The sequence below is a fragment of the Bidens hawaiensis genome, unplaced genomic scaffold (assembly GCF_021521415.1).
Source record: "Bidens hawaiensis isolate Kalapana, Puna unplaced genomic scaffold, B.hawaiensis_p1.1 tig00038756_1, whole genome shotgun sequence".
Taxonomy (NCBI): domain Eukaryota; kingdom Viridiplantae; phylum Streptophyta; class Magnoliopsida; order Asterales; family Asteraceae; genus Bidens; species Bidens hawaiensis.
The window spans coordinates 1-13,822 of record NW_027496823.1 but is presented as its reverse complement, the minus strand read 5'-3'; the positions used below and the strand labels follow the sequence as shown (position 1 = coordinate 13,822).

The 13,822-nt window shown below is 36.0% G+C and overlaps 1 protein-coding gene across 1 annotated transcript; it reads right to left on the bottom strand.

The window, feature by feature from the left end:
• Window positions 1-6,959: 6,959 nt before the first annotated feature.
• Window positions 6,960-8,550, bottom strand: LOC143590680 (GDSL esterase/lipase EXL3-like; the record flags this gene model as incomplete). The annotated part of the gene is made up of 4 exons (XM_077071089.1): window positions 6,960-7,246; window positions 7,348-7,603; window positions 7,695-7,928; window positions 8,395-8,550. Coding segments are annotated over 4 exons (837 nt in total), but the record flags the coding sequence as incomplete, so codon positions are not given.
• Between the last annotated feature and the right edge of the window lie 5,272 nt (window positions 8,551-13,822).

The window sequence follows — 13,822 nt, the reverse complement described above, 5'->3', positions numbered from 1 at the left end:
ATCCTTATTAAATCTAGGATTAACATTCAAATCATTATTATCCTCAATTTCAGCATCCAAACCACCACCTACATTTGTTTTATTAAGCCTCATCGGCTCATCCTCTAATTGAGGTTGTAAATCTACTTGTACGTCATATATAAAATAATAAATCAATAAATCAGTCAATAAATAAATATCAATTTAGAGCCATTATCCAATTGAGAAATTGATTTAATATACTAACAGTGAAAGTGAATTGATGAGAATCAACAAAAGCCATTAAGTTTTTCAAAGGATAGTTCTGTAGGAATATGTGATTGCAAGATTGAATGGGAGAGGTTGGGATAGCAGAAAGTTATGATATTGATGAGTGATTCAATTGTAACATGTAACATCAAAATCAACCCTAATGAAAACCATGTTGCATATCGGCTTGTTTCGCACCAGAAGGAGGTTACGACTTGTGTGGATTGATGGAGAGGAAATAGGAAATAAATGATTTAAAATATTATTTTTTAATTATTGTAAGTCAAAACTACGTAGTTATGGGGGTTTCACATCTAAGGTTAGATGTTTAACAACCACATACTCACTTTCCTATATATATGAATGTAATGTATGATGTCTGATTAACTCGAACTCACTCAGCGTAGCTGTTTTTAGTATGCACGGAGACAAATAGGTTAAGGGCCTGTTTGGTTAGGTCTGAATAGAACCATTCGAGGTTCATGTTTGATTCGGTCAGATACAGATGTGTTTGGTTCATTAAATGAAAGCCTCTTAATGATTCAGTAACCCTCTGAACCATTCAGTCTCACAATCTTGCTGAACCATTCAAAGCAAACATATTCACGAATATACCCCTTCAGCCCTTCTTCAACATCTCCCCATCTTCACCACCGATCTCGCCACCGTTCTTCAGCCTCTCATCGTCGTCTTCTCTTTGGCCAAGCTTCGACTTTTCAGTGGCCATTCCATCGATCTCCTACTTTGGAAATCGGCGATTCATCTTGGTCAATTATCTTCTCTTTCTCCCTCATGATTTGTTGAACACCAACAACAAAGAGAGGTAATGTTTCTTGGTTTGTAAATTGGCGATTAAATCGTGTATACATACGATTGTGTGTTTGTTTAAGGAAAAACAATTAGAAATATCAAATTATAAATATCAAATTAGGGTTTGTGAACTAATTAGGGATTTCTGCTTATTCTTCTATTAAATTAGAAAATAATCAGCATCTATAAATCTGTGAAGTTGTGAACGAGTTAGGAATTTATGCTCTTATTGTAGTTTGGTTCAATTTGGCTTCGGTAGATTGTTTGTTCAAACCGACTGTTTGCTAATAGTTTTATATTTAACACATTTATTTCTGTCAGTATGTTTTTAGTAAAGCGATCGAGGAGCATGGTAGACCATCAATCTGTTTGTTCGACCTGTTTTGTATGTTGTTTACTTATAATTGGAATGGGTCAAGTGTTGTAATACATTCAATTAGAGGTGTAGGAAACAGGTTATGGGCCCAAAACGGTTTTGGTCAAAGTTGTGCAACACCGGTTTGAGGAGAAACCGATTCAGGTTAGAACTGGTTTTGAAACTAGGATCATTTGTTAAATCATATTTAGAATCTCAACATCAATGCCTAATTACTTCCCGTGCAGGTTCGAACAATTGCATTTTTATCTCCTTCAGCACGTATGATTTTATTATCCATTTACTTAGGGTTGCCCCGTGGGAAGTAGTCATTATCCTTACTATTGAATTAGCACTACCAAGTTTTGCATTAATAGGTGATGAATTAAATATAAATATAGCATTGTATTGGCGTTCTTATATCTAGAGACTTAATATAACTTGTTTGTTTTGTTGCAGGACCTTATTGTATTTGATAACATAAAAAATGTGATGCAATAATAGAGTGGTGGTGTTGGCTTGGTAGTTGGGCAGGGTAGCATTTGCAGCTACATGCTTATTATTATAATAATTATTATTATTTCTTTTATGGCATCAGTTTTATATAGTGTAATATTGTGACTGAAAGCGGCCAAAACAAAATGCTAAAAGAGAAAGGGAGGAGATGCATAGGATGAGAAAGAGAGGAAATACATAGGATGACGACTACTACAAGACACTTAACAAAGATGGTGTAGGATTAAAAGAAAGGCGGGGTTGTAGAACTAAATGAATTGGTGTGAACATGAATATTATAACTCTTCATCTTCATGTTCATAATAATGGAGGATATTTTGATTTGGTGTTTGTAGGTTTTCATGGGATTTATGGGATTTATGTTTACTTCAGCTCCTTGTTGAGTTTCCGTTGTACTATAATGATCGTTGTTGGTTATGAAAGTTCATTTTTGTTGGTAAACTAAAAGATGAATAACTTGTAGTAAACTATTTTGTATTTTGTTTTTATAGTTATTTATCATTTAGAGTATAACCAAACAGTTGTATTTTATTCAGCACGAAATAGTTCAGAGGGGTAACATAGTCATTTTGCTCAATTATTCAGAGGTCCAACCAAACAGACTTAACTGGTTCAGCTCATACTGGTTCAGTGCCTCTTAACCATTCAGACCTCTTACTGGTTCAGCACTTAATGATTCAGTAGTTGCCAAACAGCCCCTAAAGTACCTAGCTTGAGGGAGACACATAACATTGGACTGAAGAGGCTCGCATCTGAAGAAGAAGTGATATGATGTTTTTTAATATGATGTTTTATTTAAGGTTTACAGAAAAGAATTGGAATGTTTTGTGGTGAATGGTTAATGTTTTATATTCCGTGAATAGTTTTAATTCACTCTAATAATTATAACTGTGTTTATAAGTAAATCCAATATCCAATGAAATCACTAAGAGGTAACCTTAAGTCTGAATGGTTAAGATGCTACATCTTAATGGTTACCTCTTAACCACTGAGACTTAAGACTACCTCTTAACCATTAAGATGTTATGAGCTCTTTAGATGTAGTCTCTTAATGACTGTTAAGAGGCCACCAAACAGACCTTTAATTGAAATCGAATTAGGAAAATCATTAATTTTGTTTTACCTATTTTTTTGTCACATATTTAAGAGATTTTAGAGAGATTTACTAATATTTAAAAGATTTAAGAGAGACCAATATTTAAAATTGGGTAAGTTGAATATTAAGGTTAATTAATATGTCACTATTGTTTGCTTAATAACATACTCAATCTAGAAAATTTAATAATATAATAATCTTATCATTTAAAAATATTGTGTGGCAAGTTTATAAATGATTTGTACGATTTTTCATATAACGTGACATGGATGAATGGAGCATAAGTCAGAAGTCAAATAGTCAAAATCTTTGGTAGTCCGATTCACAGAAGACAATTAAATTGAATTAGGTTAAAACTCATCGCGTTGCGGCGGCATAACGACACGGATTCGGTCTGTAATGGTTAAGTTCATTACGACACCAACGCTAAATCAAAAAGATAAATATATAAACGTCCAAAACGGTGTTGCCACACTTACAACATACCATCAAAATGACACGAATTGGTCTTTGTCGATTAAGTTCGTTACGGCACCCGCACCAAACCCAAAAGTAAGTTAGTAAATGCCAATAATGGTAGCATCACTCGTATAACTTATGATACATAAAAAGATAATGAAAACGAAGTTTACTCATTTTTTTTACAAGTAAATAAGATTGAGAAAATGACCAAAATGTTTATTTGACTGCACAAAGTTACCATTTTGTCCATTGAAATCAGATCTCCCTAAATGTCCATCTCAAAACTAGTCAACACACCTAGATAAGAATTATTACCCAACTAAAATTTCGACCAACTAGGTCACGTTAATTACCTATTAGTATCTAGTCGAGTCGCCAAGATATTTTTCAAAAAACCAGTCAATCCTCTTGGATTTTAAAATTATATTTTAAAGAAAAAAACAATCGAATCGCTTGGTTTTTCAAAATACTAGTCGAACCTCCCGGATTTTTAAAAACAGTCGAATCACCTGTTTTTCGAAAAAAAAAAGGGTCGTATCTCCCATATAAACAGCCGACCTGACTGGTTTTCCAAATTTTTTGGAAAAATCGTGTGATGACCGGTCAAAAAATGGCAGGCCGCCAAGAATATTATTAGCAAAAAGTTTAAGCAGTTTGACTGGTCTAGAGAAAAAAATCCTTGTGGTCGACTAGACACTAACATGTGGCGTGACCTGGTTGGTTGAGAATATAATTGGGTAATGATAACTATCTAGACGGTTTGGACAGAATTTAAAATGGACGTTTAGAAGAGACTGCATTTCGATGGACAACATAGTAACTTTGAGTAATCAAACACCCAAACATCTATTTTGACAACCCCCCCCCCCATCATATTAGGCCCCAAATCAGACACAAAAGTTCTTTATGTCATACGTGATTGTACATACACAGAATCAAATGCAATGTGAATGGGTCTTACAAGTCTAATCTCCCACAATATGCTTCATATTGACCAATATGGAGCATATCAGGCTTACCATGCTTCCTCTTTGAAGAGAAAAGCATATTCCCTCCTACCAACTCATATCACAAGTATATCTTCAAAGCGTATTCCCTCATACCTACTCATAATCACGTGCATACCACAAGTCAAGTCTGTCTTTTCTATCTATATGCTCCATATTGCCCAATATGAGTCTTATTAGATAATTATATAACACCATCCATCACATGCGACTATGTGAGAAACATTCATTCTCATTTCATTTTTTTCATTTTTTTCACATGTAATAACACTTATTGTCAAAATTGTCACAATGTCGTGGTGGGATGGCAACTATTTTTTCGGCGAAAATTTTAATGATCGGTCAGACATTCCTGATTCTTACGAGAAACCGTTGCAGCCAGCCCTAAACGAGTAGGAGGTCGTCATTAGTTTTCGTTCACAAGACAAACCTGTGTTGCCAGACTTGAACCATGAAAAATATTTATTTCTTAATTTACAATTGGCTTTATATTTATGCTCACCTTTTAACCACAAACATGTTTCAGGAGCCTCTCCATCACGGTGAATCTTCGTACGGACAAGCCCTAGAAAAATAATGAACCACCACAAATCAACGCCTATGCTTGACAATCTACGTCATAAAGTTTCCCACCGTGCTCTTGACCTTCTAGAGCTTGAGCTACATCGGAGGCTATTCGTGATGCGAACATATGGTACAACATGCGATAGACTGGAAGATACTAGAGGATCTTCGTGAGGCTGACAGAGCTCGAGAGATCATCGGACACGATATGCCATGGGACCGGTTGTTTGAGGCTGCGTTCTAGCCGTCGTTTAGGGAATTGGTTGCCGAGTTTATCTCCTCTTTCACTTTCACTCCTCGACCGGCTGATCGTCCGGAGAGTTTGGGCGACCCGGACGACCCGCTTGTAGAGGTTTGGTTTCGTTTAGCTGGAAATTGGTATGATATGTCACTTTCCACCTTCGCGAGGCATAGCGTCTTGTACATTGAGCCGGAGACAGTGACGCCACTTTACACGGATGGGGTTACAAGATACGATAGGCAAACCCTCGTTAGTTTTTGGATGGTTATTGCCGACACTCCTTTTGGTAAATCGACTGGGAAGGTTAGTGCCATTACGGACCCCCTCTACCGATACTTACACAGGCTCATTACTACGTCCATTGCACCGCGGGATTATAATCGTGACCTATGCACGTCTTGTGATATGTTTTTTCTTATATTGTTATCTGTACCGGAGGACGTGCGCTCTCGTGAGGTGTTTGGCGGATTACTTTGCGACCACCTATCATCATCAAAAGCGAGGGTCATTGTACCGGGGGCGTACGTTACCGTTATCGCTCGGTCTTTGGGTCTCTTTCCGGACGAGGACACACGGTTGTCGCCGCCGATCAAGTCAAAGAGGTTTGATAAGAAATCGGTGGTGAGCTTGCGTTGTACACGCATGTTCAATGGGGCCCTTCGATTTTGCTCTAAGGATCATAAGATTTTTGTTCATGTGCCAATACCGGCGGTGATACCGGTTTATCATGAGGTGCTTCCAGGTGAAGAAGAGGCTCATGTTAACGATCCGATCGATCATGATATACCACCTTCACCTCAGCCACAGCCGCAACAACCTCAGTATCCTTAACACGTCTATTTGGATTTGCCTCCGGTTGCACGGGCACTCGCTCAGGACTATGGTCGTCAGATTGAACACATTGAAGACTTGTTGGAGTGGGCGGTTGAGACATTGAAGGATTTGAGGCAGGCCCACAGATTGCAGGAAGGACCATTACCATTGCCACGACAGTATCCGACGACCGGTCAGGATCCGCCAGCCGCTTAGGATTCGCCGCTCCGCTCAGGATTTCCAGCCATAGCTTAAGTTGTTGACTATATTAAATTTCAAATATCAGTTATAATTTTGCTATGTATGTACAAACTGATTATATATTTATGCAAATTTTAATTGTTCATGTCAAATATTAGTTGTAATTAGTTTATATTACTTCTATTTTAGTGTAAAACTAAATTAATATAATCACTCAAATAAAAGATACACTTTTTGTCTGTTAGATAGGCTAAAATCTATATATATGTTCTGAATAATAGTTTTTTCTTACTACAAAATGACCAATACTTATCACAAAAATTATCACAGTGTGGTTCATATGGTCCATACCTACCCATATGATACATATTGGAACATATCATCTTATAACCAACTTAATCATATGGTCCATATTGACCATTATGCTACATGCTGGAATAACGTCCATAGCAAAACTGGCATGGTTAGCTTCTTGTCTGTTAGATGGGCTGATATGCCTCTATTGATCAAATGACCCATATAAGAGTGTGTAAATAGAAAAAATGAGATGTCTCAATAGACTGAGCCAAAAAAGGATGATTTATTGCGCAATGGGTTAAAATTTATTAATTTAATAACGTAGGTACATAAACAGGTTGCATAGGATTCATCATTAAGATTGTGCTTTTCAAGCATTATCAACAAGAAAGCTTGTCCACAAACATTTAAAGGGCATACAAACTTTTATAGTGCACATATATATATATATACATCCAGGTATAATCAATAGAAATCATTAATGTATTTCCCTAACACTTGATTTATAAGGATGGTGTATCCTTTGTCCGTAGGGTGATAGCTGTCCCAGAAAAGGTACTTTGAATCATCGGGACATGTTGGAAGCAATCGGTTACATAAAATCGAGACCTCTATATTCCCCGTGCCACAACAACCTCTATCCACAACTTCTAGTCCTGAAGTATAAGAATGAACTTGTTAAACCAAGTTATAAAAGATAAGTACAAAAGTAAAATATGACTACCGAGCGCCATCAAAGTTAAAAGACATCAAGTACCATATTGGAATGGGTTTTTAATAACATCAAGCAATGGGTTGTATATGTCTACAAAGACAATCCTGGATTGTGCTAGAGTTCCGTTGAGGTACTCAAGTTCCGGTTGCAACTTGCTGTTATATATTTGTGCGGCTTGGTTGTATTCTTCGGCGCACAATCTAAGCCCACCACCACCAAGAGTTCTTTGTGATGGCAAACACCCTATTGGTGGTGCACCAAACACCCCTATTCTTCTTGCTCCAAGTTTGTATATATCCTTCAATATGTAACGCGGAAAAAAGGACAGTTGATTAAGTAATTCAAATAGGAAAACCAAAAAAATATATGTAGAAACTTAACTATGTTACCTGTATGAAATTGGAAGCAGATGATACCATAAGATCAGCATAAGACGGAATGTCATATTGTAATCTTCGAAGGCCAATAGTGAAATAAGTATTTGCAAGATCATCGCTACCTGCGACCACCAAGTACAAGCTATTTGCTAATATGAATTGTGTTCTTTCTTCTCCAACTATGCCCTTGAGTTTCTCAATGTATTCTTTGAATTGTTCTAGCTGCTCCTCAAACGATAAAACAGACTGATACAGAATATCCAGATTTGTTAAATTCAATGGAAAGTTTTGGATTAGTAGGTGGTTCAGGATTAACTAATAGTACTTCTACACATTGTCCAAAAGGGCAAAAGTTATTGTATCTCTAGGCAGTTTGCTAATCCGGCAAACGAAGTTGGCATGTTCGTTTGGGCGGTAAACAAACTCAATGAAGTTTGGTGAAAACCTTTATTGAGTTCGCTTGCCACACTCCCAAAAAACATCATAAGAACTTGCATGAGTTTGCTTACCGGCTACCTAGCTAGCGAACTGACTAGATATACAAGAACTTTAAAGAAAATCGATCTCTAGAAATTTGTAGCTGAATCATAAACCATCTACTAATCTAAAATATTCAAATTCAGTGAAACTGTCACAAGATGGTACTGATATAAAAATAAGTGAGTATCATAGTGTATGAAATTAGTTGACTAGCTTGATTCATGGTGTTTACCACTATCTTTGGAGTTTGAGGATCATATCCTGAGCCACCAGAAGCAAAGCTTACACCAGTTGGAAGCTCTTTATCATCAAGTGATGGATCAAGGTACGCTGGCAATACATCTTTTATTCCCAGTTCACTAACTGAAAAACAATGAATTTTTTCCAATTAAACTTATTTTGGTATAGAAAAATTATAACTATGAATAAATATATAAACAATCGTAAATAATTATTTATAACAAGTTAAACACCGCGTTGTACAAAATAAATCGTTTCCTAATATTGTTAGGCACTTTAGTAGTTGTGAGGTAGCAGATAAACGTCTAAGCGTTAGCTATTTTTGTCGCTATAAAGTTCCATCAACTTTTAACTTTTTAAGGAATACTTTTTATATTCAGATAAATTAGAATGACTTAAAATATTTTAAGTTTCACATACACGCAATATCTTTAAGGGCAAGTAGTGTTATGGTCGGAGAGTAGGGGCCGGGCATCGATATCACCTTCAAAATCTTCTAATAAAATAGGGGTAGATACCCTTTTCACCGCTACCAGGAGCGCCAAAGGAGTGAAAAAGTTGCAACCCAATCAACTGTTGCCATGTGAAGGGTGAGAACGTCAGTGTCAGTCACCATAACCCTTGGTTTAACCAAACAAATTAGATTTATTATGACATATTTTTTTTTTACGTCCAACAAACAGAGAATTGTCCTGATACTCTATACAGGGTGACCCAATGACGAAAGGCTAGCGCCGGGTAACCCAACCCAACTGTACGAAGCCCTTAAGCGCCTCCAAATTATATCCAGTTATGAGAAAAACCCGCTGCTTGAAGGCACGCTGATGACAAAACACGAACGCCCTCAAAATTAAACTAGAGATCACTTGATTTCTCTAATTTTCTAACCAAAAATCATAGCGTACTTTAATTACCCATCCCCCAAGGCCCAAACCTACCTCACAAACTAAAGACTAATTAACTCTCAAAATTAAAAAGTAGTCCCAAACCAAGCCCACACACCCTCAAAATTTTAATATTGAATTGGTTTACAAAATAATTCATAACTCGTTTCACTACATTGTAAAACATACTTACAATTTTAATATATTTATCGTGGGTGTACATTTTTTAGAATCTTATTAAGTTCTTGGTTAACTAATTAAAGATTTTATGAGCAAAAATGTCATGAGCATGTTGATGCATACACAGTGATAAAATATATAAATAAAAAAATGCACTAACTACGTGTAATATGTATGTTAAATGGTTAATAAGTTGTTTTCAAACTCAATTTCAAACATGTCCTTGTGGGTTTGAAATCGTTCAAGACAGGTGGGCTTGTCATGGGAAGCCAGAGTGGTGGGATTTTAACTCTGTTTTGTAAGCTAAATCATTAGAATTGTATGGTGGAAGTCCCTGTTTTGTAGGGTACAAATATATAATCACGTGTAATGTGTGTTGGCTATTGAGGTCTCTTTGCTGATATCGATAGTCATTTATGAATAAAATGAATTTTGTTAGTCGTAAAAAAAATCGGAAAAGACATATCTATTTACTAAAAACTAAGTTTGGTTGATTACCGACCATATTCGTCAGTTATATATTACGTTACTCTCAAAATCATTTATACCCCATTAATGTTGTACGTGCAAATGAGAATATACTAATTAAATTATGTTTACTTCTGTATTTAGCCAAATTCAATTTTAATTGTAACCTACTAGTTGATAATAGTTTCTAATATAATATAGTTTCTTTTATAGCATATTAACATTTAAGTAGATAACTTTCTATATAATTATTTGCTTTATGACTTTAAAGAAATCACATTAATTCAGTTGTACAAAAGTACGTGTACTGCTCATTAATGGAGAGGAAGATGACTTGATACCATCACAATTAGTTCTCATGACACTGACAATATTTATTTTTATTTTTAGTTTAAGGCATACATTATGAATTCTAGAATTTGTACGAATACGTGCGTGTTTCCTCTGTACTAAATAACCGAATATGTCAGGAAGTCAGGTACTGAAAACTGGACGTCACATATACATGCGTATTGTTTACTCGAATTATGAAAAACGTTCCAGATTTCAATATAATATGATGTATAAACGTATGTTTGTAGGTATATGGGACGTGATATATAAGTATATATGTCACATTTAAACCGATTTGGGTTACCAATATGATGGTATAAGTATTTCAAAGGGTTTTTGCCATGTTGTATTAAGTTGTGTAAATAGGTATCCTACATAATGAGTTTGAGAGTGCAAGTTCCGTCGTGAATAAAGATATAGATTTAGGAATAGATTAAAAGATATTTGGAGCAATAAAAACTATGTGAGTTATTATATATTAGTGATAAACTACATACAAAAATAGAATGAGTATGATTACAAATTATCAACTAAAAATATTATCTTTGACAGTATTATAATAATAAATTCTAGTAACATATTCTCTTTAATATTCCCTAGCAGTCGAGGCATAGGAAATCGAGAGCTCTGACAAGAGCAAAAAATTGTGAAGATGCACAATTAGTTGTCACGTGTAGCTAAAACATGATTGGCATGCGATAAAAGAAGTTTGGTGACGGCTTGACCGTGGTCAAGCGACAACAATTTAAAAATGGTAACAGGAGTTACGATTGTAACAGTAGGAGCTATGACTTGGCGACATTTTTTTTACAAAAATAAACTTTTTTTCAGTAGAAAGAAAAGGAGATATTTTTTGTTTACTAATTCAAATAATATACAAAGAATCAAAAAAGATGACAAAACTTAGATGTAAGTTGAAAACGAAAGCATTTTAGTTTCAGGTGAGACTAATAATCGTGACCGAAAAAGTAAGTGACAGGTGATGTCATGTGATGTGTGAACAAAAAACTGCTATGAGACGACTACGGATAGTTGCATGAAGCTGCCAATGGCAGTGGAGAGTGTTAATTTAACTAAAAGTTGAATAAGAATGCACATGTCGATAGTGTTGGTAGATAAGTTGTCGATCTCTCGAAACCTATTAAAAATAGTGGTTGTATTGTCCCCAATGGGGTGTGTGACTTTAAGCGTCCTTGAACAGGACATGAAGGTGAAGAAAAGGGTCAGAATGTCAATTATAACTCTCAAAAGCACGTGAGATATTACAGATTATTAATCAACTACATGCCTTACGAAGTTAATTACAAATTAATTTAATAGTATCTTTTGATTATAAGAATAATAATATTATATAAAAATAAACTCTAATATTATTTGGGCTACCACTAAAACAAAGATTAAATAAAAGAACAAACTCAATTTTCAAAATAATACACATGCCGTGTAATCTACCGCATTAGATGTTTGAAACATAACTTTTATATTATTTCTTTTGCATTATATCTTCCTTTAATCTTATCAATTATCTCAAAATAAATAATATATTTATAAGAACCTAAATCATAGATATTCCCGCTTCAATAGTGGTCAAATGACCAAAAGACTGGGTATGGAAAGTAGTTGAACTAGAATTTCCAATGTTTCCTCAATTGTAAAGTCAATTCAGTTTTGACTTTTATAAACACAATATCTACTTTTTATCAAAATATATATATTTACACAATTATCTCTCACGTCTCAGCTTTGCAACTCTAAATTTGTGGATTTTGATGGGTTTTTTCCTTTCCTTTTTCTGAACTTTCCTATAAATAAAAACCGAATTTCGAAAAAGTTAATAAACATGTGTAACTAGGCAACCAATATATATTTACTAGATTTTTTACAAATTGCAAATTTATTGGTTAGTATTTTAATCTATGTATTCGTGTTTGTATTTTTCTTTTTCAATTTCTATGTTGGGCTACTTGTGTCTTACTCGGTGTTCCTTTCTTTCTTTAATATATTTGGCTTTAAAAAAACAGGACAAAGAAATATAAATATTATTAATTACTACACTTAACCAATAGATTTCAATTTTACTTTTTTTTAACTGTAAATTTCATTTAAAAAAAAGCCCTTAGAAATTAGAAATTAGAAGAGAAATGCACATCACTTGAAAAGCACTTTAATAAAAAGTTATAGAAACCAAAAGGGAAATATACCCATAACCTATGTGGCTCAAAATTCATATAGACACAACTTAAACACGTATATATATTTGAAGAAACACTAAGTGACCCCGGGCAGATTATGGATAATCTGGGGGCTAGATAATGTTTCCCACGAAGGTTAGGTCCAGCAGAGTAAGTTGTACTTTAGGGAACCTGCAAAACAGACACCGTAAGCTCGTCACTGAGAAGGGGGGGTTCCTCCTTGTGACCACCCTCCGGCGTGAGAATCAGTCTATATTGCTCTTTGAATATAAAAGTATATGAATACTATTAGAGCAATTATCAAGTAAGTTATACGAGATAGTAGATGATCTTACCATTCCAAGATATTGGAGTATTTATAGCCGAAGGTAGGTTTTCTAGAAGGTACAGCCGGCTGAATAGTATTCCTGTTCAACCAACAGTGGATTACGCACAGGCCATACTGGTTGGTGGGTAGGTTACAGCCAACAGTAATAAAGTCGGCTGCACTATTCCACCAACTGTAGACCATGCACGTCCCACTGACTGTGGATTGTACGCAGGCCATGCTGGTTGGTGAATAGGTTACGGCCAACAGTAATACTATTCCACCAACTGTAGGCTGCGCCTGCTCCACAGTGAGGGTTGGTGAGTAGGCAGCGGCTAATAGTGACAAACAGTACTAGAGGGTGCTCCTCCTCGCACTGTTGTCGGTGAGCTGTCACCCTGTGATTGGCTCATGGGCTGTTCTGGTCAGATCGTCTGTCCTATCCATACCTTGGTAGGTATGGTACAAAAGATCTTTCAGAATCAGACTGGCTCATTTGGGCGGGATTGTTCCCGCCTTGCTCATGCCTTCATGTGACTGCTGAAGTAGCTAGTCTTGTACGTGTAGCCCTGCTGTCTGCGGGTAGCCTTCCCTGATGGCTTGTATCCGCAACTGCGGAACAGGCGGGGTACTTCACCATTGGGAGGCTTTCCCTGCGTGTACAGCTTGCGTACTGCGCGTAAGATTCTATGAGCATGGTGGGTCCTGCGGGAGCAGATGGCCTTTGCGCAGACAACCCTGTTGAAGGTGAGTCTTGCGGGACCAACTGGTCTCTGCTGGGACCTACCTCTTCAAGTCCCCCCAGTCCAATGTTCTTCTCATGCGTGTTTAATAAAGTGAGGTGAACTTTTGGACTTAAGCAAAGGGTTTTGAAAAGGGTTTTGTAAGGTTTTCCATGGGAAGTCCTTGTCACTTGCAGAAATGCCCGAGTTTCCTGCTTGGTCTTTGGGTATGATGCGGGTAGGTCTGTAACCTCCTCGCAAGTCAGGAGCATTGAGTCCCAGTTGTATGTATTTTCCATGAGGTTTTGGTAGTTTCGAACATAGTGATCAATTA